Raw genomic sequence first — 26,987 nt, forward strand, 5'->3', positions numbered from 1 at the left:
CTTACATATTTTAGAGATGGGGTGTTCTCTATCCATGTCTATTCTGACAAATAGCCAACAAGCTACTCACCATTTATGGTGTTGGAGATATGGAGAGAATAGCAACAGAAGACAACTGGGATTTTCTTTTTTTTGGAGATAATTTTTTTTTTGAGACAGGGTCTTGCTATGTAGTTTAGGCTGGCCTTGTACTCACTATGTAGCTCAGGCTGGCCTCAAACTCGTGGTGATCCTATTGCCCCAGCCTGAGATTTCAGGCATGCACCACCATGCTCCGGTTTTGACATCTTGCTATGTAGCCCAGGTTGGCTTTGAATTTGATATCTTCCTGCTTTAGCCTCCTGAGTGCTGGGATTATAGGTCTGCACCACTAAAGCGTTCTTTTAGCTTTCTTCCTGTCTTTTTGAGGAAAAAAAAAAAAAAAACCTGAACTCATCTATTGTGAATGTTCCCAAGGAAAAGGAGTGGTGGAGGTGGTCAGGGAAAATCCAGCTCAGCAGGGAGTCTTGTAGGGCCTGCTTTCTGTCTACTGGCAGCCCCAGGATGGGCCCACAGAGAAAATCCTGTGAGTTGGAGTAATGACTGTGGCTTCAGTACCAGAGAGGACTCATAACTGGAGGTTTCTTTTTTTTTTTTTTCTTTTCTTTTGTATGGAGAATATGGTTCCTTTGGAATGACCTAGGAAAAAGGACTGCAGTGGATGCCAAAATTGAATTACCTATCAGTCTGGAAGATGGAGGGCTCCAGAAGGATTTATCCTTGATTTAAGGGCAATAAAAAAATGAGATATTTTGTGCTACCTATATTAAGCTCTTATGCATCACACTTTATATTCTAGGGTGCCTGAACTTTTAGTTCTGTAATTTGTTTGTCTAGATCTATTGCTTCCTCAACCTGTAATATCGTTAAAGGGCAGAAATCTAGTAGATGTTCCCTTGCTATGTCCAGTGCCTAGCACCTAAGCTCATTAAAGAGTGTAGGCTGAATGGGGTCTTCCTGAATGGTGGTCTCAGAGGAGAGAATGGAAGGAGGGCACGTTTGGGACAAGTCAAGATTTCAGGAAGACAAGTTGTGACACGGAGGTGGAGGAAAGCAGGCTTTTTCGAAGAAAGGTTATAAAACAATGGGCCACTAGTAAGCTGGGGCGCGTGGGGGAAACGTGGGGGTAGTGGTGGGGTTCCTAGCAAGCCCCGCCTTGAGCCACAGTAGCTGTGCGAAGTGACGCGACGCGGTTTGGCCACTGTGGGGCGCCGTAGCTCGCGCTGTTGCCAGGGGAACGGGCCCTGTGCCTGGCGAGGCCCAGCCCGCCTCGGCCTGGCCCGGTCGTTCAGCCATCCCGCCCGACCTGGAGCGGGGACTCCTTTGCCCAACCTCCAACCGGGATGGGGCTCCGCTCCGGGGCGCGCCGCCTCCCGGTCCCGGGGAACCTCTCTGCCATGACGGTGTGAAGCGCGTCTGCCCCGGGGAGGGTGGCCAGCCAGGCGCGGGGCCGAACCACTAGCTGACCTTGGTAGGGCCAGCCCGGCACGGCCGCCGCCACGCGCAGGTGAGGAGCCGCTGCAGCGTTCTGGAGCCCGGGCTGAGCTGTCGGGTCGCGCGGCTGCCGCCGCCTCATCCGGCTCTGGGAGCACCTCGGCCCGCTCCAAGAGCCCGGCAGAGCGCGGGGCTTCCTTGAGCGTCCATCAGCTTCACAGGTCTGCGCTAAGCGCCCGGGGTGCCAGGCGCCGCCATCAGAGCGCTGAGAGCAGACGCGGCGGAGCTCCGGAGCCCGGAGAGCCCCGAGGAGGGTGTGGGAAGCAGGCGCCAGACACATGACTAGAGTGATTTCAGGTTGAGTCAAGTGCTCTGGTGCTGAGACGGAGCGGATGGCCAGGGAGGGTCTGACTTAAAAAGGTGACTTTTAAACTAAAGACCCAGAGATTGGGAAGAAGCCACAGTGTGTAGGGGGAAAGGTGTTTCTGGGAGAGGGAAAAGCAAATAAATACAAAGGTCTGGAGACAGCAGAGTGCTAGGGCAGAACAGAAAGTGAGGAGAGCCCTGAACTCCGTGGTGGGCGTTGCAGTTTTATTCTAGCAGGTCGAAGAACTCCTTGAGGAGTCTTGATGAATTTCAGGTTTTGAAAGCTCATCTCATTCTGGTTGCTGTGGGCAAGTCAGTTGATGGCCATCTTGGTTCTGCCAGTGTAGCAGGGCCTCCTGGAACTGCTTAGTCTCTCTGAGCCTCTGTGCCCTCACCTGGGCAAGGAGGATATCGTTCCTCATCTAGCTTAGGAGAGAGAAGTGAGGGGCCATCCACATCCGAGACCAACGATTAGAGAGAGAGACCTATGAAAACAGTTTGAAATGATAGGACCTACCTCAGAGTACTGTGAGGGTAGAATTAAGTGAATTCCATGGAAGCACTTAAAGCAGTGCCTGACCCAGAATAAGTGCCCTCTGAATGCTAATGATGGCTATTATCATGGAAACACTGTAGGAGAGCGATGATAGAGGCTTGGAGGAGGGTGATGGCAGCGGTGGATGGTAAGAAGTGCCTCACTTCCTTTGCTCAAGGAAAGCTAGATTCAGATAAGGATAAGAGGTGGTCCCTGCTTTTGTGGAACTGGTGGTTGGCTGTGGGAGACTGGTCTGTAAACAGATAATCACCGCAAGATGCATTAAAAACAACAGTGGTGCTTAATTAGCCAGGTTTTCCCCTTTTGTTTTTGTTTTTCTTACTTTGTTCTGTCACAACTTTGTTCTTACTGTTTCTTTGTGGGTGTTCCCCAGGGCTGGCTCCTGCAATCATATGAGTTGATTTCTCTTTAAAATCAACAGCCCTTGCCTCCCTTCATTGGCCTTGTTTCTGTTCCTTCTTCCCCCTCCTTCTTGTCCTTTTTCCTTGAATTAACTTGGATCCCAAACAGTTTGTAGTGGTTGCTGCAGGAGCATGGCGCAGAAATGCTTGCACTCCATGTCAACTCAGGAACTATTGAAGTTTCAAGCTTTTCTTACCACAGCAACCGACTTTGGCATATTGTTTATGAGAAGAAAGTACAAGCCTAGCCACATCTGAGACCACTGAGGAGAGGTCTTTGAGAGCAGATTGAAGTTCCAGTTTATTTTCTGGGAATTATGTCATGTACATCCTTATAGCCACTTCTTAGAATTTTAAGACCAGACATTTTTCTGGCACCTGTGGGGAATTTTAATAAAGTACTTGCCTCTAAAAGTATTTTATAAGCAACTATTTTTGCACTGTAAAACAATGTGCTCCATGAAGCATTTTCTCTGCAGCTCCCCTTTATGTGGTTAAAACTAGGCATCTGTTAGATCTCAGTAAAACTTATTTCTGAGGCAGATCCTGGGAAAAAACTGAAAACGCCTTTAGAAATACCTGCAGGAACTCTCTCACATGGAATCCATAAATTCTCCAAGAGAAAGAAAGATGCTTGGGAACAAAACTTTCCTGCAGTGTGTACCTCCCCTCTGTGTTCTGGGGGTGATGGGGCCCTGAGCTGGCTCTTGGCCAAGAACTAGAATAGGGTCCTGCCTAGCCTTCTGTTATGCTGTCTGGGGGCCTAATTCTAGCTTTGACAAGCTCCCTAACAGTGCTGGGTTTTGTAGCTCTTCCTCACACTCTCCAGATGAGCAACTCAGAATTGCTTTCAAGAGTAAGAAAGCACTTAACTAAAACCAAGCATTCTTGTTACATGGTTGTTAAGCAGGAATGCCTGGTTTGTCTGGCCTTGTACAGGGCGCTGAATCACACCAATGCATTTGGTCCTCATGGCACAATAAGGTTAGGAAGGCAAGAGGTGATACCCCTAAAATTATTTATTTATTTATTTATTTTGGTACGTGAATCAAACTCAGGACCTTGCCCTTGCCAGGCAGGCGCTTGTGCCACTGAGCTATATCCCCGCCTCCCTCAAATTATTTATTATTTGATATATACTTGTGTGTAGCGGGGGTGTAGTGTTGGGGATCAAACCCAGGGCTTCACAGTTGCCAAGCCTGCACTATACATTGACCTACATCCCCAGCTCACTTAAAAAAAAAGAAAGCCGTAAATACTCATGATTAAAATTTCACAAAGTACCAAAGAGTACACAGTAAAAGCAAATCTCTACCTCACCCCTCAGCCCTTGTGCTACTAGATCTTCCCAGAGGCTGCCACTGTGTTTAGTTTTTTGAATTTTCTTCCCAAGAGAATCTGTGCCTATGAGAATGTAGTTGTCTGTCTATCTCTAAGGTTTTTATTCATTCAGTAGCTCTCTTTACAACTGTACATCTTGCTTGTTCACTTTGTGTACCAAAGATTGTTTTGTGTAGTGACACATGGCTGTCTGGCTGCTACTGTGGCTACTAAATCAAGAAGGACTACAAGTTCAAGGCAAGCTGGGCAACTTACTGAGACCTTGTCTCAAAATAAAAAAATAAAAAGGAAGGCGGGCATGGTGGTGTGTGCCTGCAGTCAAGTACTTTGGCAGGCTGAGGTAGAAGGATTGCAAGAACCTAGCTTGGGCAACTTAATGACTTAGTGAGACCTTGTCTCAAAATTAACAACAAAAACAACAAAAAACAACTCATTGTGAAGGCTCTGAATTGAATCTCTAGTACCATAAAATAAAGTAAAATAATATATAAAAATGTTAAAAGGGCTAAGAAGAGTAGCTCAGTGGTAGAGTGCTAGCCTAGCATGTGTGAAGCCCTGGGTTTAAGTCCTAGTATTATTTTATTTTTTGTTTTTTTTTTCTGGTACCAGGAATCGAACTCACAACCTCACGCTTGCCAGGCAGGCACTGTGCCACTGAGCTAAATCCCCAGCCCCCTTAAGTTGTCGTATTAAAAAAAATTTTTTCCCTTGCTGTTGGTATTGCAGAGCAACTTGTGCCGTAGTGTGTTTTTTGTCTTTTTGAGGCAGGGTCCCACTATGCAGTTCATGCTGGCCTTGAGCTCACTTTGTAGCTGAGGCTGGCCTCGAACTCGCAACAATTCTTGTGCCTCAGTCTCCCGAGTGCTGGGATTATAAGTGTGCACCACCACGCCCGGTGCTATAGTGTGTTTATATTTGTTTTTGCCCTTTATTATTACAAACAACATTGCAATGAAACTTTGTGTATTTTGCAAAGCTACCTCTATCTCTATCTCTGCATCTATCTCTATGTGATAAATACCTAGAAATGTGGCATGTTAGAACCAAAAGGTATATGCTGGGCGTGGTGGCGCATGCCTGTAATCCCAGCACTCAGGAGGCTGAGGCACGAGGATTGTTGTGAGTTCGAGGCCAGCCTCAGCTACAAAGTGAGCTCAAGTCCAGCATGAACTGCGTAGCAAGACCCTGTCTCAAAAAGACCAAAAAAAAAAAAAAAAAAAAAGAAAGAAAGAACCAAAGGGTATATATGTTCTCCAGTTTGGCAGACATTGCCAGGTTGCCTTCCAGGTAACTTTTTTTGGCAGATGAGTAAAGCAGAGAACCAAAGAGGTAGATCTATGAAGTTTCTCCCCGGGTTTCTCGATCTATAAACATTGGTGCAAAAAGTACAAAGAGGCTGGGTCTGCAGGCTTAACCCTCTTTCGTGGCTCCAATCTGTCCTCCATTGGTGGTTTAAGTCTCTGGGCCCTCCAAGCTCCTATCCAGCCCTGTCACCTCTTCTGACCCCAGAGTCCTACTCTTCCAGTTCCTTAGCCTCACCTGGGCAACCCTCTTTAGTAGTTGAATGATTCTGAAGTCCTCAGGCATCTTACAGGAATCCAGGGCTGCCTATAGGCCCTACAAAGCTGGGACTTTAAACCTTAGCTTATTTCCTTTGATGGTGAAACACATGCATTTTAGAACATTCCTACCTTACTGGTTGATTGATGGATTGATGGATTGATTGATTGATTAAAATGGTATCTTGCTATGTTGCCCAGCCTGGCCTCTAACTTCTGGGTTTAAGTGATCTTCTGCCTCAGCCTCCTGAGTAGCTAAGACTACAAGTGCACATCACTGTACATGGCTGCTATTTTTTGAGGGGGGGCGTGGTGGAACAGAGGTGTCAGGAGGGAGGTGGATCATTCATGTAACTATTCTGTTATTCAAGGTGAAAACTTGAAATCTAAAGATTTCCTTCATTTAATTTAAGCATACAAATTAAAGTAGGTTAACCTTATTTACTTATTTTCCACTACTGGAGATTGAATCCAGAGGCTTCACACTGAACTACATCCCAGCCCTTTTTATTTTGAGACAGGGTCTTGCTAAGTCACTAAGTTACCTAGGCTGTGCTGGAACTTGTGATTCTCCTGCAACTGCCTACCAGAGTGCTGGGATTACATGTGTGTACCACCATGGTCAGCTTATCTGACCTTATTTTGAAAGTATCACTTAAGGCTTTTAGCAAATGAATGTTAAAGGGAATAGATTATTATCCTGTCAATGGCCTTTACCTTGTCAGGGACAAACCGGGTGAGGGTGTCTGCGTAACCTCTCAAGCCTTCCTCAGAAGCCAGGCAGGTCTTTGACTTACCAGTGTTGTAACACTCTACGGGTTCCTCTTGCTCCTGTCTTCCCCCTTTCCTCACCAGCCTAGCTCTCTATGGTTTCTTTTCATGTTTTGCTTTGTTTTTTGAAAAGCAGTCTTGATATGTTACCTCAGCTGGTCTTGAACTCATGGGCTTAAAGTGGTCCTTTTGCCTCAGCCTCCTGAGTAGCTGGGGCTACAGATGTGTGTCACTGCACCCAGCTATGTGGTTTGTTCTTTGGAAGCAGAGAGTACAGGAAAAATATTTTCCCAAGGCCCATCACCTCTCAGCCTATCAAAGATGCAGCTGGAGAAACTGAGTGGGCAGCAGGGAGTTTGTGGGCTTGACCTTCATCTGACCAAGAGCATAGACTGCCAGGCTGCCACCTTCCTGGGCCAGCCTGCTGTGGTATCCCTCTGCCCCACTGCTATGCCCTTTCCCTTTTTGCCCATGCCCTTCCCACTGTGACCAGAAAGCTCTTGAAAACACCTCCCACTCTCCTGCTTTAGACTTCCTTGACTCCCTGTAGCTCCTTCAGCAGTGCCCAAGCACACTCACCTGGCCCCCTGGGCCCTGTGTGACCTCAGCCCTGCAGCTTCTTAGGGATCATCTCTCACTGGGTCCTGCTCTGCCTCCTCCAGTCTCAGTCTCTACTCTGTGTTCTTCTTCTTTTTTTTTTTTTTTTTTTTTTGTCTTTTTGAGACAGGGTCTCTCTATGCAGTTCAGGCTGGCCTTGAGCTCACTTTGTAGCCCAGGCTCGTCTTGAACTCGCAACGATCCTCCTGCCTCAGCTTCCTGAGTGCTGGGATTACAGGTGTGCACCACCACGCCTGGCTCTTCCCTGTTTTCTGATACTGAACTGCTGCCCCTTCCAAGTACTGCCAGAATGCCTGTGCACTGGCTGCCTGCTGTCGCTGTGTGTCTGTCGGGCTTGGTGTCTGCCCCTGTCTGTGCTTATACCTTCAGTGTACCATAGGGTGGGACCCGGTGAACACTGCCTGGCCAACGTCTGAGTGTACCAGCTGGCATGTGATTCGGGGACAGAGCCACACATCTTTCAATCTGGTCTCCCAGAGAAGTGCTGAGAAGGGAGGGACAGTCAGAGAAGTCCCTGGGTTTGGTGACAGTGCTGGGTCTCATCCATGGGCCTTGGGCCCCATCTTGGATTCTCTCCGACCTCCCACCCTTTTAATCAAAATCTTTGGACCAAAAGAATTTGTGGCCACCAACTCTGTGAGAGAAAATGTCATCAGTTAAGAGTTGGCCAGCCAGGCGTCATGGTACATGCCTGTAATCCTGGCACTTGGGAAGCTGAGGCGGGAGGATTGCTGTGAGTTCAAGGCCAGCCTGAACTACATAGCAAGACCCTATCAAAGAAAAAAAAAAAGGCTGGCCTAAGCTCTCAGGACAGATAGCATGTTTCTGGCCAGCTTGATATCTATTGGGGTGCTGCTGCTCCTTCAAGGGTGTTCTGCCCAACAATGTCATCCTTATGTTCAAAGTCTCAGACGAGTAGTATGTCTCTGGGCCAGTGGTATCCTGGCCTCAGATAGTGACTCCTGCCTCAGGAGTCCAGTGCAGCAGTAATGGGGGTGCCTGCAGCCACCGCTGGGTGGTGGGGACATACCAGCCACAGACCTCTTTTTCTCTTTGGAAGCTCACCCAAGGAACAGGGCTGTTCAGGTGCAGGGATGACAAAGGGAAAGCGAGGCTGGGGATCTAAATTCATAGGCTCCCTTCAGAGTAGTTGCCCTGGTGATAGTGGCCCTGGAGAGCAATGTACAGGACAAGATATTTGCCCCCTACTAGAACCAGCCAGCTCAGGTTTATTCAGAGGACTTGACTGATGACCTTTGACTTTCCACAAAATAGAGGCAAAGGTTTGCTCCTCTGGGGACATTCTAAAGAAAGCTACACCAGCTTTTGGCCAGTCTCGTCACTTTTGGAGGTGACAAAGTTAGAATGACAATTCAGTAGCCTACCAGCTGTCTTGGTGTGTTCCTTGGGGCCACTGACTGAAGGAAACAGCTTGGACAATAAACCTTGTAGATGTCAGGTGCGGTAGCCATAGTCTGGAGATGTGAAGGCACCAGAGGGCTGTTCGAGGGTAATTATAATGTCTGTCTACTCTTAGCAAGCAGCTCTGTGTCAGAGATGGCTTCAGTGTCAGTGGTCTGCATGCCACACTAGGGGCCATCTCCACCCTCATTTTTCAGGTGAGAAAACTCAGGCCTCCCAGCTAGTAAGGGCTGAGCCAAGAGCCTAAACTAGGTGCGTTTTCTTCAAAACTGGGGCTCTTTTTTTTTTTTTTGTCTTTTTGAGACAAGGCCTTGCTATACAGTTCAGGCTGGCCTTGAGCTCACTTTGTAGCCCAGGCTGATCTTGAACTTGCTGCCTCAACCTCCCGAGTGCTGGGATTACAGGTGTGCACCACTGTGCCTGGCTCTTTTTTTCTTGTGTAGTTTCTTTTCTTTCTTGGTCACGTACTTGTCTGTCTATCTATCTATCTCTCTCTCTCTCTAACGATCTATCATCTGTCTATTCCAGGACCTCCGCACTGAACTATATCCCTAGCCTTCTTTATTTTAAGACAGGGTCTCACTAACTCACTAAGTTGCTCAGGTTAAGTTTGAATTTGTAGTCCTCCTGGCTTAGTCTCTCAGGATGCTGTGCTGGAATTATAGATGTGTGCCACCACACCCAGCTCTTGTGTGGCTTCTTTTTTTTTTTTTTTTTTTTTTTTGCTCTGTATTGCAGGCTGGTTTTGAACTCGCTTATGTAGCCCAGGCCGGCCTTGAACTCACGGCGATCCTCCTGCCTCAGCCTCCCAAGTACAGGGATTACATGCATGCATCACCACACCCGGCCTGTGTGGTTTCTTATTGAAGCCAGGGTAAGTGACCAGGGGATTCCACTTGAGTCTCAGAGAAAACTAAGGTGACTCCATTTAGTTTTGAATGAGACTACCCAGAGGTGACTTCAGATACTGCTAAGCTTGGTCTGTGGGAGGCTCTGAGCCTCAGGGGGGCCGAAGGGCAGAGTGGCTATGAATGATGACCCTGTGGAATAGGGGCTGCGAGGGCTGAAGGCAGAGCAGCATGGGCCAGGTGGTTGCAGACGGCCCAGGGTTTCACACCATTTACCATACCCACATTTCCTTTTATTTCAGATGCTTTCAAGTCAGCAAACGCTTACTGAACATCTTTTAAGTACAAGGTATAGTTCTGGGTGCATGGGGTAAATGAATCACGGGACATTTGCTGTCTTTGAGTGGAGCTGATATGGCAGACACACATAGGGATGGCACCGTGACAGTCGCAGCCAGAACCGAGGGCAAGGGGCCTTGGCTGTGCTTGGGCTGTCAGGGAAGCTTCCTGGATAACAAGGCATTTACAGTGGGCTTGAAGAGCAAGTAGCACTTTGCTGGGTTGAGGAGTAAGGAGGTTCCAGGCAGATGTACTGATGTGGGGTCTGCCATATCTTTTTTTTGATTCTTAGCTGGAAAGGAGAGTCCAGCTGCCAGGGTTTTGTCCCCAGGTCCAGGCCTTCCCTCCAGGAGCTCAGAGCTGGCCTATCTCTCCAGTGTGGCACTGTGTTCTTGGGCCCTACTCCCCTTTTGGACCCTAAGCTACTGGGGTTGGGGCCCTTCCTCCTGTGAGGACAGGCCCATGCTTTCCTGGCCAAGGGAATCCTTGGCCACCAGGCCAGCTGTTGGGCTGAAGGAGGCAGGGTGGATGTGGGGGGTGGCTGCCATCTGTGGTCTCACTCTGGCCATGTCCTGGCCTTTCCCTGAGCTCACTCATGTAAGTCAAAGGATATTAGCCCACCGTTCTGTGTAAATCTGTACAGCAGGCCCAGATTCACTCAGAGAAACATGGCCATTCCTGCTTCTGGCAGGAACCAAAGAGGGACCCTCCCTACCCCTTGTGTGGTGGCTTCTTCCCAGCCAAGAAGCCTCAGGCAGCCCTTCCGAGACACAGGGGAGAGGTCTGGGGTCCCCAGTGCTAAAGGGATGATGTGTCTGCTGATGGACCGAGTTCCCTTCTCAGCACCCCCACTCCGCATTTCCCTTAGCAGAGGATAAGGGGGCCTGTCTGACACTTGTATTTGGACCTCGGGATGGAGGTGACTAATCCTAACAGAATCAGCATGTGTTCTCATCGTTCTGGCTCCAGCATGATATTGTTACCAGATGAGAACATGTCTTATTGAGTTTCACTTTGATGGCTCTGGAGACAGAGCACTTTGAGTAACAGGCAGCCACACTGTGTCCTGAATAAACCCTGGACCCTCCTACCTTGTCCTGGCCAGGCTGGAGCTGGAGCTTGTTCTGGGCCTCTGGGACAGTTTTCCCCCCACTGCCTGTCTCCATTGGGCTGGAGCCCCAGGTCCCCTGCAGCGTAGCTGGGAGGTAGCTTCCTATGCCAGTGCCCTTACTGTTAAAACCTGGCTGCAGGCTTGGGTCCCTGGGCTGCCCCCTGGGCCTTCTCAGGCTAATGCTTTCTACTCTTTCTCCCTCTGGAGATGAACATCTGCAACAAGCCCTCCAACAAGACGGCCCCTGAAAAGAGCGTGTGGACAGCGCCCGTGCAGGCCAGTGGAACCTCCCCGGAGCTGCAGGGCCAGCGGTCCCGCCGGAATGGGTGGAGCTGGCCCCCTCACCCGCTTCAGATTGTGGCCTGGCTGCTGTACCTCTTCTTCGCGGTGATCGGCTTTGGGGTCCTTGTTCCCCTCCTGCCTCACCACTGGGTGCCTGCTGGCTATGCTGTATCCTTGGGAAAGTGGGCCCATGCATGGAAGACGGGGCAGTGGATGGATGGAAGGTGGAGGCCTGAAGCTGGGCTCAGGGATTCGGGCTGGGGCAGAGCAAGGCCAGTTCAGTCTTCCTGTCCTCGCCTGCAGTTCCCACCTGACCCCTCCTCTGATAGGGCAAGGGACAGCTCTAAAGTGCCTTGGATCTTATCAGCTGAGGTGCTGCAAGAGCCGTCAGAGAAGAGAGCATTAAAGCTTTAAAGCTTCTTCATGCAGATCGTGTCCAGTGCTAAACAAATGTCAAACTAGGGAGGAATTATTCTATTTGTGAAATAATTTGTCATGGTATAATCCTTTTACATAGTATGTTTCCTGGTACATTTAAGATGTGGTTTTATTTATAGACAGATTATTATGGTGTGCCCAGAAGTGTTCACAAGCTGACTGATCTTGTAAAGACCCTTAGGGTAAGGGTAATTGTGACAAGAGATGGCAGAGTTGCCCTGGGAGCCCCTGGGAACAGTGACAAGTGTGGACCTTACTGAGCTTAGTGGTGTGACTGCCCCAACCCTGCCTATAGCCCCCAGGAAGCAGAAGACATGGCTGCAAGGCTGGGGCCCCCGGTACAGCAAGCCTCTCTGTGCCCTGTTGAGTTCCTATGAGAGCATCCTACCGTGTGCTCTGTGGAGAGCACGGCTGGGCAAAGGACAGAGGCCTGAGGCAGGGCATAGTCAGCAGCTCATTGTGGTCCCAGTCAGCCCCTCAGGGCTGTGGATGGCTGAGCAGCTTCTCCAGCTCTTTGGTCTCTGCTTCTGCTCTCTAAGGGCACGGGCTCTGCTTGCTTGCAGGGGTGTATTTGGGCAGAGCGCCAGAGGCATAGGCTATTAATGTGAGCATGCTTTCTTGGGAGACCACAGGGCCTGGACTGCTGAGTGACACGGGTAGGTAAATGGAGACGATTAAGAGAAGATTCTCATTCACCAACCACGTCCTTGGGGGCTTCCTGGTTCACTAGAAGCCAGGACTGGCCATCAGCTCTATGAATGGAAAACTAGACTTTCTCTGAGGAGACCAGTAGGGCCTAGGTAATTAAGTGGAATGGTTCATGGGACATTCTTCCTGTGGTCCGGAGTTTATATATCCTTCACTTGGGATTGCTTGGATTTCTGCCACCAGAGTACCTGGGAAATCACATTAATAATTGTGTGGCTTAGAGCCAGAGCAAATAACAGTAAACAAAAGAAACTGGCATTTATCGAGCACTTATGTGTGCCAGGTGCTGTGTCGGCCACTTTATAAGGATTATCTCATTTGATTCGTATAGTAATACTGTAAGGGATGTATTTCTCTGTTTTACTAATGGAGAAACTAGGGCTCAGAGAGGATGAGTGACTTCCTGAGCTGCCCCATGAGGCCAGAAGTGCTGTTCAGGTGGCCTGACTGAGGAAGAGGGATGGTTTGCAGGTTTGGTCTTCCCCACATTTCACTGTCCATCTACCTTGGCCCGTGCAGAAGAACTTGGAGCTGCCTCTCTGACCAGGGCTATGTGGTTCTTCCTTCCATCCATGTCTCCTTCTTCCTGCAGGCTTTCTCAGGGCCGCTGAGGAATGAGGTGAAGTAGGGATGTGTACAAAGTACTCACTATGGCCTGGAACTGGCCTGGGTCTGGGATGCAAAGATGAGCTCTGGGTGCTCAGTGGCCAGTGGGAGGAAAGGCAGGTAGGTTGGACATGGTGTTCCCAACACATGATCAGTATGGGGCAGGGGCCCAGGCAGCAGACTGTGGGAACAGAAGGGCATTTTTCTGTGTCTGGAAGGATACCTGCTACTCATAGTTCCCCTCTCCCCTGTGCCCAGCCTCTCCCCGCGTCTTCTTGGCCCCTCCCCTTTTCTCCATTGCTGCTGTCCACCCAGTCCTGAAACCCTATTGATTTTACCACCTTAATAATTACTGAATCCCCCCACCCCCACCCCCAACCATCTGCCTCTCTGGCCTAGGTGATCATTCAGTTTCTGAGGAAGTCTCCCCTGTGCACCCTCACTCCATCCACCGGGATCCCTGCAGGCAGAGTGCTCATTCAAAAAACAAATCTGAAGCTGGTGACACACATCTATAAGTATAATCCCAGCACTGGGGAGAACTGGGAGGCAGGAGAGATAGGGGGCCCAAGGCCAGTCTGGGCTACACTGCAATACCATATCTCCAAAAACAAAACAACCAACCAACTAGCCAACCAACAACAAAAACAAACCTGAGAGGTTCCGCTGGCTCAAGACTGTCCAGTGGGCTCTTCCCACCTTAAGGGGTGAGGTTGAGGCTCCTTGTATGGTCAAGTCTCTCTAAATTCTGGGCGCTGCCTGTCTCCCCAGCTTCCTTTTACATTATTTCCTTTGTTCTCATCTGTTTTGGCAACACTGGTCTCTGCCTGGAGACTCCTTATCTCTCCCTCCCCTCAACACCCAGCTGAGTCAGAGGTCAAGAACTGGAAACCCATGAGTTAATGTGGTCTGTAGATATTATGAAAATTGAGGGGGCCTGGCATGATGGCATGCCTGTAATCTGGGCACTCTAGGAGACAGGCAAGGGGATCACAAATTCAAGCCCAGCTTAGGCAATTTAGCAATTTAGACCTTACTAAAAAAAAAAAAAAAAAAAAAAAAAAAAAATAGAGACAAAGAAAGGAAAAGATGTGGGGATGTAGCTTAGCATGAAGGGGCTGATTTCAATCCCTAGTACTGAAAAAAAATTTGAGGGATAATTAACATACAGGATGCACAGATCTATGGATCTATTTTGAAAATTGTTTCACTAGCATGTAAACATTGAGAGATTTCATGTAAGAGGATTCTTTTTTTGGTACTTGGAATCGAACTCAGGACCTGTGCTTGCCAAACAGGCGCTGTGCCACTGAGCTACATCCCCTGAGATTTTATATAAAACCTAGATTTCTATTTCCTTTTGAAAACCAGAATTCGGTAACATGGACCCTTATTCTTGCATGGCAGCCATGAGATGCGACCGCACATTCAGCCATCCCTCTGGCTGGCATCTCACATGTTCCCAGTCATGATGGTACCCCGCCAGGCCCCCTCTCCTCCGCTCGTTACTTGTCAGGGCGCTGTTGTCTGTTCCTGTCCGCATCTCGGCTGTGATGATGCCTCCTCAGGGAAGCCTTCCAGACCCCTTCAGACCAGATGAGGTCACTCAGTTACAAAATCATCACTCTGCTGGGCTTTCTTCATTGTCGTTAACTGTTATTTGATTAATATTTCTGTATTCCACCAATTTGTGGGCTCCTCAGGGCCGGGAACCATATCTGTGTAGCCCCTGACATACCCCCCCAGTGCCCGGCACAAAGACTTAAAGTAAACAATTAAGTGAATGAACTGGGGGTAGGGGAAGAAGTTGGAGTGGGCAGGAAGGTAAATGTTTGCCCACACTGACTGAGTGTTTAAGAGAGACCAGAATGGTGAGCTGGAGTAGCTGGAAGTACTGCAGAGCTTTGAAAGGGACTCAGTAAATGCACAAAAGGCCTCCACCCTTAGCTGAGGCATGAACTCCACAAGGAGACCTGGAGAGCCATCAAGAGCCACTGTAGGAATTTAAGCAGGACGGGGTCTTAAGCTTTTAAAAGCTCATTCAGTAACTGTGTGGGAGCAGACTCAAGGGAACACAGACAGGGGAGGTAGAGTCAGGAGGCTCTTATCTTGAGTGACCCAGGCAAAAAGTGAAGATATAACCTGTAGCAGTGGCTACAGGAATCGAGAGGTCAGTGATGGCCGTGGTTTGTCTCTTTTTGGCTATACAACACAATAGGGCGGGACCTGGCTCATGCAGACCTGTGGAGGGATTTGGCTGATGGGAGGGGGAGGAAAGGAGGTGATGAGTCAAGGATGGAGGAGGAGTGACGAGTGGAGCTTGAATAATGAAGGGATGCTGTCTGCCTGGCTAGCACAAGGATGGATGGATGATGCTGGGTAGATGGAGGAAGGGAAGGAGAGTAGGTGCCTGCCTGGGTGAATTTTCTTTCTCTCGTTCTTTTTTTTTTTTTTTTTTTTTTTGTCTTTTTGAGCCAGGGTCTTGCTATCCGGTTCAGGCTGGCCTTGAGCTCACTTTGTAGCCCAGGGTGGTCTCAAACTCTCAATGATCCTCCTGCCTCAGCCTCCTAAGTGCTGGGATTATAGGTGTGTGCCACCACGCTCAGCCCCTGCATGAATTTTCAAACAGTCAGACTTTGCATCAAGTTGTCAGCAACTCACTCATTTCTGTACTGACTCAGTCCCTGAGCAATTAGGTCCTGAAGAGCTGTGTTTCAGCTCCAGGGCCGTGTGGCCCCTGCTCAGGCCGTCCCAGACACTCAGCTCAGCACACCAACTGCCCAAGTCCAGGTTGGGGAGGTAGATGAGCTTGTCTGCAAGTGATTTTCCATTTGGCTAGAGCTGCTGAAGGGGCTGGCTGCTTCCCTCTAGAGCTGACTTCCTGTGAAAGCAAGATAAACAAGCTCATAACGTAGAACTTCAGGTCTGTGACCTTAGGAGATGTCTTTCAGTCCCATTTCATCATCTAGAACTGAAACCAGAAACTGGCCCGAGGTCAGAGTGGCCAGGGCCTGTACCAAGCCTGAAGTATTGAAGCCAAGGTCCTGTGGTTCGACTTATTGGGGGCAACAGTAAACAGTGATGGCTTGTGAACTCCATCACAGATGGCCCCGATCGTCTTCCATCTGGGATACAGGGGTCTGCTGAAAGCTGATGAGGAGGCTCATGGGGGCTGGGGAGAGAAGGTGGCACAGGCAGTCCTTCCACAAAAGGAGTCTTGGAGGTAAGATGTTCTTTAGCCACAGCAAGCAGGCGGGGCTCCCAGCCACCAGTTGGAGTGAGTCTTTAACTTGCTGGGCCAGTGCATGGGCGCCATCTTTGTTGGCCACCTCGTGGTGCACTTGACCGCCGTCTCCATTGATCCGGCAGATGCCAATGTTCGGGACAAGAGCTATTCAGGGCCTCTGCCCATATTCAACCGCAGCCAGCATGCACATGTCATTGAAGACCTGCACTGCAACCTGTGCGACGTGGACGTGTGAGTGCATGTGTGAGAGTGTGAGCGCACGGGTAAATGGGCACGAGTGTGCCTGGGGGTCCGCCAGCAGAGTTCAGGGTAGAGAAGGACATGCCAGGGCTCCACAGTCATCTCAATACCTTAGAACGCTCATGTTGTACACAGTTGGGGGTCTTTATGGAGTCAGGAGAACTGATCTCTTAAGAAGGTGAGGAGGCGATGGGAAATAGATGAACAGCATTTCTAGCAGTTCAAGTAGGAAACATTTGGCACTGCCACAGACACTGCTAAGTGGTTAACTGCCACTGACACCCCACGTCTCTCACAAGCACGCAGAGCGGGTGGGTGGGGGTAAATGTGTGGGCAGTCTGTGCCGAGTACTATGCACAGCCCTCTGCCAGGCGGGCAGCAGGGCTCTCCCTTTACAGAGCCCACACCCCAGAAAGCTGGGAGGTGGCCCAACGTCACACAGCTCAGCTACTGAGTGGCAGGGCCAGGGTTACCGTCCTGGCTGCCTGGCTTGTGAGGAGATGCTTGGTTATCCTTGGTTACCCGAGAGAAGGCGGAGGTCCAAGGAGGCAGAGTGACTTGCCCCAGGGCACATGGCTAGTGAGGAGTCAGAGGGTGGAGGACTCCAGGGCTCTCTAGGTCTCCTTCTTGCCCTCTGGAGCATCCCCATCTCCTAGCTTCTGTGGGGAATGAGGGAAGGACTGTCACCAAGGACACTCCTTCCGCAAGAGCCAGAAAGCCCACAGCATTAAGGTGTGCTGAGGACCAGGGCACTAGGCCATGCTACCATTCCCTAGGCTCCAGTCAGCACATGATTCTGAGGAGCTGCTCTGGCAGTTGCTCTCCATTGCAGGGCTCTGGCTATTCTGGGGCAGGGGTCGTGGCCCACTTGTCCACACTCCTTTGCACTTTCCCTGATGCTTCTTGGGAGTGGAAGACTCCCACTGGTAGCCTACGGTGCCATACCTGGGAATGGAAAGCCTCTCCTCAGCTGACCCCTTGTGGTGAGCTGCCTTAGTGGCTCCGGAGATGACAGCTTGATTCTCTCTGGGCTCCTTTCTGCTAGCCCACACAGACTGAGGCTTTCTGGAAGAATGCCAGGGAAACTGACTCTAAAACAGAGCTTTCATGAAGATGCACATTTCTGCTCCCGGCCTCATATTTCCATCTTCTGACCTGGCTCAGGGGACCTTGGTTAGAAAGGAATACCCTTTTCCGTTTTATACGGTTGTCACATAGGTGCACAGTTCCAGAACAGGACCCCACAATATTCCCCTACCCCCCCCTTTTCCTGCGTCCCCCAGCAGTGCTGAAACGCCGCCGCCTCCAGGGGCCCCTCCCCTCAGTTCCGCCAGAGGGCGCGCGCGCTCCTCTTTGGTGCGGTGCGCTGCGCTGTCGGGCGGCGATGGGTACTGGGCTCCAGGCTTGGCCCTGATGTTGTTACACAGCCTATTGCGCTCCGCGCTTGGGCTGCGCGGCTGCCAAGGCCGAGATGGGCTGGCCGACCGCACGGTGCCTTCCGCCCCGCAGGAGCGCACGCTCCAAGCACTGCAGCGCCTGCAACAAGTGTGTGTGCGGCTTTGACCACCACTGCAAGTGGCTCAACAACTGCGTGGGCGAGAGGAACTACCGGTGAGCGAGGGCCAGGGGTGGGCCCTGGGAATGTGGGGATGTGCGGTCTGCCTGTACGATGGGGCGGGGGTGAGTACTTAGAGGATCTGGGCGCTGTATGCTGCTCTGAGAGGGTGATCTACCTGGGGTGCCGGCTGAGTGTGGGGTTAGAGTCTTCCACCGTGCTAGTCCAGAGAAAGGTGTGCAACCTGATGGGTGACCACCCGTCTTCAGTTGTGCCCTGTGACTTCGGTTTCAAAAGAGTTGGGGCTGTGGGGTCGGTGCAGGCTGCTTATTCCAGCCATGGGCCCTTCTGAGCTCCTGGCTCTTATTAAACTGGAGCTCCTGGGTGCTGACAGCTGCCCATCGCTGGGCCAGGCTCTTTCTACACAGTGTGGCATCTGCTCTACTGGGTGTCCTGCTCCTGGTGCTGGTGGCCACTTATGTCTTTGTAGAGTTCTTTGTCAACCCTATGCGGCTGCGCACCAACCAACACTTTGAAGGTCAGTGAGTTCCAGGTCCTCTTCCCTCGCCTGGCCTCTCTGGTCACTGGTCCCAGCCCTGGCTGAGCACAGTCTGCCTGTGCCTTTCAGTCCTGAAGAATCACACAGATGCGTGGTTCGTGTTCTTGCCCGCTGCCCCTGTGGAGACCCAGGCTCCTGCCATCCTGGCCCTGGCTGCTCTACTCATCCTTCTGGGCCTGCTCTCCACAGCGCTGCTCGGCCACCTGCTGTGCTTCCACATTTATCTCAGTAAGTGCTTCCTCCCCGACTGCCTTGCAGGGAATAGGGGTCCCTAGACGGCAGGGAGGCACCTCATCAGGCTGTGGGGCCATGAAACCATCCCCTTTATCAGTGCTGGTTCTTGGGTGCCTGATCTCATCCCATGGCTTTGTACATATGGAAACACAGAGGTTTCCTTTGGGGAGCTAGGTGCCGTCCTTCCGCTTCTGAGCTCCAAGATTCCCTCGCTCCCGCTGAGCCCTCTCCTCCCCTCTACCAGTGTGGCACAAGCTCACCACCTATGAGTACATCGTGCAGCACCGCCCACCACAGGAGGCAAAGGGGGCTCAAAGGGAGCTCGAGTCATGTCCCACCAAGATGCGGCCCATTCAGGTATTCAGGTGGCCCAGAGGACGGAGGGGTGGGAGATGGGCCTGGTGTGCGAGTGGAGGGGGTGGGCTGTGCAGACAAAGCAAATGAAGAGACAAGGCAAGAGGAGCAAGCCTGGAATAGCAGTGGCGTAGGGCATGCTAGGAAGCAGGGGACATGCCGCCAACACAGCCAGGGGGAGCCTTGCATTTCTGCAGTCTCGCGTATGTCCCTGTCAGGTTCCAGGCCTGTGCTACAGAGAGTGGAAGTGGCGCCTAAGAGCAGGCAGGGTGAGACTGCGGAAAACAGAAAGAAGAACCAATGATGGTCAGCAGTTGGATGGCCAAGATGGAGCCATCAGTTTCTCCATCTGTGACCTTGAGCTTTCATGCCAGTTACCCTATTTATCCTTAGAAGAGCCCAGGAGGCAGGTATTGTTACTAACCCATATTGCAGATAAGCACATTGAGGCCTAGAAAGATTAAACTGAAGCCTGGTCTGGGAAGAGTTAGGACTTCCCCACACCAAAGCACGAACCCTCCATCCTAGCTTGGGCCTGGCCAGCCCAGCTGTTGGCCAGCCTGTCCCCATTCCCACGCCTCATGGCTTCCGGAGGTCAGCAGCTGGGGGTGGAGGTGGTCCAGTCCTCAGAGCCCCTGGGGACTGGGAAGGCAGGGGGCCCAGGCAAGCTTTCCTGGGAAGGCTGAACCCTGGATGCCAAATCCTCATGGCAACTGGATACAAACACAGGCCAGTGGGTGGTTGGAAGAGGGCTTGGGACCCTGCCTCTCCTATTCTCATTGCCACGCTCAGGGAGTGCTGGCAGTGGGTGGGGACCCTCCTGCCACACCACCATACACCTGCTCTGCTGCAGGGCACTGACCTGTGTAAAGGCAGCGGCAGCTGTCCTGGGCAGTAGGTGTCATGCCTATCCCTGCATCACAGAGGAGGTACACAGGAGACTTTCTCAAGCTTCCCAGCTGTGCCAGTTGAGGCAGGACTGGCCCTGGGGTGCCCAGACTCCAGGGCCTTGTGTCCTTGCCTTGCTTAGGATTTGGGACCAATTCTGTACCATCCATCTGCAAGTGAACTGAGGGATGCTTACTTGTAGGATCCAGTGCTTGTCTGCTTTTACAGAGGGGAGAGCTGAGGGGTGAGGGAGATCCCAAGGGACAACTGTGAGAAAAGGAGAGTTCTGAGTGGGGACCAGCTGGTGACACTTAAATTTCTCCAGCTGGGTAGATCCTGGCTCCTTTTCTATCTTGGAGCCCAGGGACCTTAGGATTCATTTTTTTATCCCCCTCTGTTGGGCCCAGAAGGGGTGATGAGTCCACATTGGAGAAGGGAAAAGATGGGGGAAGCCAGGTGCAGTGGTGCACACCTGCAGTCCCAGCTGCTGAGGCAGGAGGTAGGAGGATCATGAGTTAGAGGCCAGCCTAGGCAACATAGAAGATCCTGCCTCTAGAAAAAGAAAGAAAGGGGAGGATTTCCTTGAGGCCCCAGTCTGCCTGGCTTTTGATCCCTGGCCCTCTGTGCCTCTGCTTAGGTGAGCTCCTCCGCACCTCTCCCCAAAGGATCAGCCGAGGCAGAGGTTGGGCACAGGCCTTGCCCGGGGCCTCTGTCTTTGCACCTGTGCAGTCAGCTCGCAGTGGCTGGGCTCTGTCCTGGGTCCTCCAGATCCGCCTGGGCTCTGGCAGGCAGCCTCCCCACCCCAACCAAGCAGGAATGCAGGAGGGGCGCCTCTCCGGAGCCGTTGCCCCCAAACATAGGCTTGTTTTAGAGACGGCGTTGCTGTTGCAGTATCCTCTCTACATTAGTCAGGACGCTTCAGTCTCCACGGAAACGGCTGCCGAGCCGCGAGCGGCGACAGCTGTCCGGGTGCTCCCCTCTGCTTAAGGCCCTGGCCCTGCCCCTTGCCCTCTGTACCACACCCTGCGCAGCCTGCTTTTCCTGGCCTTTGTTTTCATTTCCTCACCTGCAGTTCTCACCGGTGTAGCTGGGACATGTCCCGAGTGCTGGGGTGCAGGACTGCGCTCTCCGGCTACCTCCCCGCCTCAAGGTTCCTTTGTTTTTCCGGGTTGGGTTTGCTGCCCCCAGGGTCGTTGTCAGGACCCGAGACTAGTACTGCCTGGGGGCCGGAGAGGCTATTTGTTCCAGTGCTTCCTGCCTTCCCTTTCTGGATAGGGGCAGTGGAGACCGGCCCCTTCTCAGTAGCTGGGGTTGTGGCCAGTCCTGTGAGAGTGAGGTCCAGAAATGGGTGTTTTAAGCCTCACTCTGCAGAGGGGTTTTTCCTGCACAACTGAGAAGGAAGAAGACAGCCCTAGACTGCAGTGAGGCTTTCAGACCTCCCTCTGAGAAAACTTCCAGACTGGGCTGGGCTCAGGATTCAGGAGGCTCTGGATCTGCCTTCCAGTCTCCCTCGCCCCCACCTTCCCCAGGAGATGGAGTTCTACATGAGGACCTTCAGCCATGTGCGCCCAGAGCCCCCCGGCCAGGCCAGGCCAGCAACAGTAAATGCTAAGTGAGTGCCAGCTGGGCATCTCCCATTAGCATGATGGGGCCATGAGAGGTGGGAGTAAGAGGGTAGGCCAAGGCCAAGGCGTGGGTCTCTTCCCTCCCTGTCCTCCGCTAGGAAGGGACTTCTAACAGGAAGGGATTTGGGGAACAGCACTGAGTTTGTCCTGCTTTGCCCTCAGTCCCTCCCGATTTCTTGCCACTCAAGACCAAGTGGAACCTCCACGGCCCTCCTCCCCCGACACTCTAGCCCTGCCTCCTGCCATCCGACCCCAGGTAGGAGGGACTGGGCTTGGCCCTGTGGCAGTGCAGGGAGACGGGAAGGAAGCCTGTACCATGTTGATGCCTCTCCTGCTTTTGGCATTGTGGAGTTAGGGAAAGTGACGTTCAGTCTCCCCCTCTGTCTCTGCAGAAAAAAAGGAAGCGACGCAGGTATAAGATGCAGAGGTCTGGGATCTTGGATCGGGAGTCCCCGCTGCCCAAGTTGCGGGGTGAGCATTCCTCCCTGTCCGGGTCCTACTCAGGGAGCTCAGAGGGAGAGAAAGGCAGAGGCCAGAGCCGAAACCCCTTGTGTCTCATTCCTTCCACCGTGCAGGCCCCCGGGTCCCCGACCGGCACTCCAGCTCGTCGACAGACAGCTCCAGTGCCAGCCCGGTGCACGCCGCTGGCCCGGCAGGCCCCTACCACTCTGCATCAGCCGAGTCCATGGACGAGATTCCAGTGGCGCAGACGCGCCTGGGCAGCGCCGCCCTGGCCGCCCCTGTGGGGAGAGCCCGAGAGGTCGGGCGGGCGCTGCAGGCGCGTGCGCCCGCCGTGTTCGTGAGCCCGAGTAGCGGCGAACCTGGGACGCCGGGTGGCGAGGAGGGTGGCCGGCCTTAGCTGTGCGGAGAGACAGGAGGGCCGAGGAGGAGCGGCCGGCCGCACTCTATGCAACACCCCACCCGCGCCACACCGAGTGCACTTTAGGGGCCCCACGGCCGGCGGGATCGACCGCCCTCCCCCACGACTGAGCAATATCCACCCCACCGGCCGTGATGCTACAATAAACTTTTTTATGCTTTTGCCGATTTGGTGCTTGCTTTCTTAATGGCAAGGGCCGTGGGCCCTCTGGAAGCTGGACCATTGCCAGTCCTGCCTGGGGCAGGGTGAGGTGGGTCCTCGTTCAGTAGGGGGCTGCCTGGATAGTCTCACGAAGGTGCGCCCGATGGGGCTCATGGTTGGGAAAAGCCCTGGAAGGCTTCCTGAAGGAGGCTGCTTTTCTTAATAGGATTTGCACCTGGAGCACTGAGGGGGAAACAGGTTTGGGGCTCCGGAAGCGATGGAGGCTGCGTGCAAGGTGGAAATGAACGCAAGACGCCGACTCGGGGGCCCAGAGTTTTCTCTCAAAGCGCGGTCGCGCGGTCGCCGTCGGGGCACAGGCACTCTAGGGCTGGGCAAGTGTGCGTCATTCATTGTCCGCTTCCTCCCGCATTGGTCCGAATCTGAACTCTGCCGGGAGAACGCGGGAGTTTTGCCTGGGGATACCACACATTCAGCGGATGGCTGTGGTCCTGAGCCAGCTGTCATCGAGGGAAGGGACATTTATGGTCTCCGGTTGTCTCGGGGAGGCTAGATCTCTCCGGGAGGTTGGGGGCCCGCTTGAACTCTGGGCGGAGCCTGGGGTGGGAGCCTTTTCCCCTTTGGGGCCACCCGAAGAAGCCAGAAGTCGAGAAGCACAACACGCGGCTCTAGCCGCGCAGAGCGCGGGGTAAAGCTGCGGAGGGAGCCCGCCGGGCGCAGAGGGCGGGGCTTGGTGGGCGGGGCCAGCCTGACCTTGGTCACTCTCCCGCCGAGACAGCCTCGGGGGCGGGACTCGCGGTCTCTATAGAGACTGAGAAACAGGGGATAATACTGCGGAGCCGCCCTGGCTGCAGTCCCGCCCCGGAGCCGGCAGGGAGCGGAGCTGCGGAGCTGCCTGTTCTGCCGCATCCGTCCGTCCGTTCCTGTCTTTCTGTCCATCTGAGCGCGCGCTGCAGGAGCAGCCACGAGATTGAAGCCGGTAGGAGACCCGGACGCAGACCACCCTGATCAGTATCCTGCACAAATAGGGGTGGGTGGGAGCGGCCTGAAAGAGGTCCCAACCCCGGATGGTACAGAGCCCAGGACACCAGCTGAGCGGCCCTGCCACCGCCCCAAGCATTCCACCCTACTCCCCGGCCCCCACCTCCCTGCTCGGTTGATTGATGACTCCAGCTGTCCCAGCAGGAGCGGAGGGGTGGCCTCGGTTGCACCGTCCCTGGCCTGCAGACCCCCTGGCTGCTTCCTGTGACTCTGTTCCACCTGAACAGCCCAGAGATTACCAAGAATCCATCTTCCCGCAGACAGGCGTGAGCGCTGGCCCCCGGAGTCTCCCAGTCCCTTGAGACTAGCATCCCGTGGTACCCAAGCTCCCTTGGACAATATTATGCTTGGTAAACTGAGTGTAGGGCGTTGGGCCCTCGGTGGGAGGTTGCGCCTAGGGAGAGGGGAGGGGAGTGCAGTGCCAGCTAGGACTGTAGTCCCACAGAAGTCCCTGCAACTTAGGGATGGGTGAGAGTGGTGACCAGGGAGGGGCTTTTAGTGTCAAGGCCTGTGGTAGTGCAAGAGGGGGAGCTAGGCTGGGGCTCAGGCTGTGGTCACTGGAGGCTTTCCTATAAGAGCCAGAAAGAAAGATGGTGGCTGAGAAAGGGTGTGGTCAGGAGGCTGCAGTGTGAGTGTGTGGTCACTGGTCCCAAAATGCCAGTGTGTAGGTTGTGTACTGGGGGCTTCAGTACAAGGCTGAGTGTGGTCAGAGGGTGTGGGTGTGTGGACAGAGTGAGGTGCTGAGGGTGTGGTCAGGCTGTGATAACGGTTGCAGTTATGTGAGGGGCTGCATCGCTGGGTCTCGCTAGGGGGTCTCAGTAAGGGCTGTAGGATATGGATGGGGAGGCTGCAGTGGGCTGCAGCTGTGTGATCAGGGAGCCTTCAGTGTCAGGCTGTGCCCTGGCTGAGGGTGTGGTCAGGGGGCTGAACTGGAGGCCTATAGGAATGGGGCATTTTCCTGCAGGGCTGAGGGTATTATTGGAGGATCTCAGTGCAGTCTGCTAGAGTCTGTGTTGGGGTGGAAGCTGAGGGAAGGGTCAGCCCTTGGTCCCAGGGCTGTGAGTGTGGATGGGGGAGCCACAGTGCAGGACTGTGGGTGTGGCTAGGGGTACAAGGCCCAGTGTGTGGAGGGCTGGGGCTGTGTGCATATGGGCCGTGGGAATGCGGACTCATGTGGTCATGCTCAGGGTGTGGTAGGGGACCTCAGTAGAGGGCTGAGGTGTAGACAGAGGGACGTGTGCTTCGGTGGAGGATCACAGCACCAAGGCCACGGTCCCACTTTCCAGACCGCCTCTTGGGGTTGGTTACTCACTCTACAACCTCCACTCAGGCTACCCCAGATCTCCTGCTCCTCCTAAACTCCATAGACTGGGTCGCTGCAGACCCAATACGTGGCAAGGGGCCAGGAAGCCACAGTTGTGCCGTAGGCGCAGGGAGTGCTGGGGTGCCCCACCCATGGGCCCCTGCTCCCCAGCCCAGCCCAGCCCAGCCCAGCAGCACTAGGAGCTTCTCCCTGAGCCGCCCTGACACCATCCTGCCCTTAGCAACATTCTCCAAGCAGCACCACCCTCCCTTAGCAACTGTCTCCAGGCTTCACAAACTGTGGCCAGGCCAGCCCCAAGCTCCAGCTCCCCTCATGTTTTTGTTTAACAGCAAATAGTAACAAGGTCCCAGCTGGGCCAGCTGCACCCCTGCCTAAGGCACACACTTCTTCCTGTGCTCTGTCTCCCTTCTCAGGCCTGGCCTGGGTCTTGCTGGGTCTTCAGGACCTTTATAGACACGCTGTTCTGCTAAATACCTGCCCAACCAGCACCTAGCCCTGACCCAGCTTGGTGCAGAACTTGCAGGGAGGGGGGCCTGCTCTGCCACCCTCATTTCCACCCGAACAGGCCTCGTGCCAGGGACAGACAAAGCCATGTCCCAGCTGCTGCCCTCACAGTCCTTCTGGACAGTGCCACTCTGTTCCCAGCCTGGTATGGGCATCATGTTTTCATCTTCTAACCCTACTCAGAGCCAGGGCTGGCACTGACAGGACATTTCCTCTCAGGGCTCTTCCTCAGGGTGTGGGGCCCAGGTAGATACTCAGCATTCCTCCTCTGTCCAGGCAGCTCTAGCACCGAGTCTGAGGGTTTGCAGCAGAAGTGCTGCCTGCTCAGACCCTGCTGGTCTGGAGGTGGAGGCAAGGATGTTCTGGGCTTTGGTGGGGGGAGGGAGCTTGGCTGGAAGGTGACCGAGCTGGGTCCCCACAGGGTGGCATGGCAGAGAGCACAGATGTAGCTGGGCTGCAGGAGAGCTTCCGCAAGTTTGCCATCCATGGTGACCCCAAGGCAAGCGGGCAAGAGATGAATGGCAAAAACTGGGCCAAGCTGTGCAAGGACTGCAAGGTGGCTGATGGAAAGGCCGTGACAGGGACCGACGTTGACATCGTCTTCTCCAAAGTCAAGTGAGCCTTAGGCACACCCTGATTCTCATGTTCCCAGAGGGTGGGACGCCGGGGCTGGACCGGGGAGGACACGGAGAAGACAGAACACTCACGATGCCCATGTGCCTGGCAGGGGGAAGTCAGCTCGGGTCATCAACTATGAGGAGTTCAAGAAGGCCCTGGAAGAGCTGGCCACCAAGCGGTTCAAGGGGAAGAGCAAGGAAGAGGCCTTCGATGCTATCTGCCAGCTGGTGGCAGGCAAGGAACCAGCCAACTTGGGTGTCACTGTAAGTGCGCTGCTGGTCTCTGTTGGCCGCTGAGGGGATATAGGGAGTTCCCACTGGGGGTGGGAAGGGGCCCAGCTCTCTCACCAAGAGCCTCGGGGAACTCTTGTCTAAACAGAAAGCAAAAACAGGGGGTGCTGTGGAACGGCTGACTGACACCAGCAAGTACACTGGCTCCCACAAAGAGCGCTTCGACGAGAGTGGCAAGGGCAAGGGCATTGCCGGACGGCAGGACATCCTGGACGACAGTGGCTACGTGAGTGCCTACAAGAACGCAGGCACCTACGATGCCAAGGTGAAGAAGTGAGGCCTGAGACGGCCCCAGTGCAGCTGCCCCTGCCAGGGCCTCAGGCCTGGGGTTATGGGGTCCGTGGAGCAAGAAAGCCTGGTTCCTTCCCTGCTGGACCTGCCACCCAGAGCTTCCTGCCCAGCCCCACAGGGCCAGCCCACCAGGCCTCTGACCCAGACTTCTCTGCGTCCCCTTCCTCCTCCTCTTGCCTCCTGACTTCTGTCTAGGGACAGTCTGTGCCTGTAGCCTCACCACCCCAGCCTGACCCAGGCATGGCTGACCCCTGCCTGCTTGCCTCATATTTAAGCTACTGCTCTGGCCAAGTGCCTAATACGTACCCAGACCTCAATAAAGACACCTTTTGTACCAGT

At 53.3% G+C, this 26,987-nt stretch overlaps 2 protein-coding genes across 8 annotated transcripts; both read left to right on the plus strand.

Annotated features, from left to right (window-relative positions):
• The first annotated feature begins 1,252 nt into the window (after nt 1-1,252).
• Zdhhc1 (zinc finger, DHHC-type containing 1) lies at nt 1,253-22,588 on the plus strand. Of its 7 annotated transcripts, none has more exons than XM_005403651.2 (13): nt 1,253-1,546; nt 9,658-9,704; nt 11,013-11,255; nt 16,142-16,317; nt 17,836-17,937; nt 18,259-18,419; nt 18,510-18,668; nt 18,919-19,031; nt 19,247-19,438; nt 21,446-21,528; nt 21,704-21,797; nt 21,934-22,012; nt 22,117-22,588. In XM_005403651.2, the coding sequence occupies exons 3-13, from the start codon at nt 11,013-11,015 to the stop codon at nt 22,398-22,400; spliced, it is 1,686 nt and encodes a 561-aa protein (XP_005403708.1). In that variant the 5' UTR covers nt 1,253-1,546; nt 9,658-9,704; the 3' UTR covers nt 22,401-22,588. The 7 variants fall into 7 exon arrangements, with proteins under 7 accessions (XP_005403708.1, XP_005403707.1, XP_005403711.1 ...); XM_005403650.2 differs by lacking the exon at nt 1,253-1,546 and adding an exon at nt 9,281-9,381; XM_005403654.2 differs by lacking the exon at nt 1,253-1,546 and adding an exon at nt 9,281-9,381 and having other exon boundaries at nt 21,934-21,953.
• An 839-nt stretch (nt 22,589-23,427) lies between these two features.
• On the plus strand, nt 23,428-26,987 carry Tppp3 (tubulin polymerization-promoting protein family member 3). Its single transcript, XM_005403658.2, has 4 exons — nt 23,428-23,559; nt 25,871-26,064; nt 26,177-26,330; nt 26,446-26,987. The coding sequence occupies exons 2-4, from the start codon at nt 25,877-25,879 to the stop codon at nt 26,632-26,634; spliced, it is 531 nt and encodes a 176-aa protein (XP_005403715.1). The 5' UTR covers nt 23,428-23,559; nt 25,871-25,876; the 3' UTR covers nt 26,635-26,987.

The sequence above is a fragment of the Chinchilla lanigera genome, unplaced genomic scaffold (assembly GCF_000276665.1).
Source record: "Chinchilla lanigera isolate Chin_1 unplaced genomic scaffold, ChiLan1.0 scaffold00083, whole genome shotgun sequence".
NCBI classification, from domain to species: domain Eukaryota; kingdom Metazoa; phylum Chordata; class Mammalia; order Rodentia; family Chinchillidae; genus Chinchilla; species Chinchilla lanigera.

Bases quoted from the DNA above. Each gene is read 5' to 3' on its own strand.
- Zdhhc1 (XM_005403651.2), top strand. From the start codon at position 11,013: ATGAACATCTGCAACAAGCCCTCCAACAAGACGGCCCCTGAAAAGAGC. The intron at 17,938-18,258 runs GTGAGCGAGGGC...ATTAAACTGGAG, and splicing joins GTGGGCGAGAGGAACTACCG to CTCCTGGGTGCTGACAGCTG. The intron at 18,420-18,509 runs GTCAGTGAGTTC...TGTGCCTTTCAG, and splicing joins CACCAACCAACACTTTGAAG to TCCTGAAGAATCACACAGAT.
- Tppp3 (XM_005403658.2), top strand. From the start codon at position 25,877: ATGGCAGAGAGCACAGATGTAGCTGGGCTGCAGGAGAGCTTCCGCAAG. The intron at 26,065-26,176 runs GTGAGCCTTAGG...TGTGCCTGGCAG, and splicing joins ATCGTCTTCTCCAAAGTCAA to GGGGAAGTCAGCTCGGGTCA. The intron at 26,331-26,445 runs GTAAGTGCGCTG...TTGTCTAAACAG, and splicing joins CAGCCAACTTGGGTGTCACT to AAAGCAAAAACAGGGGGTGC.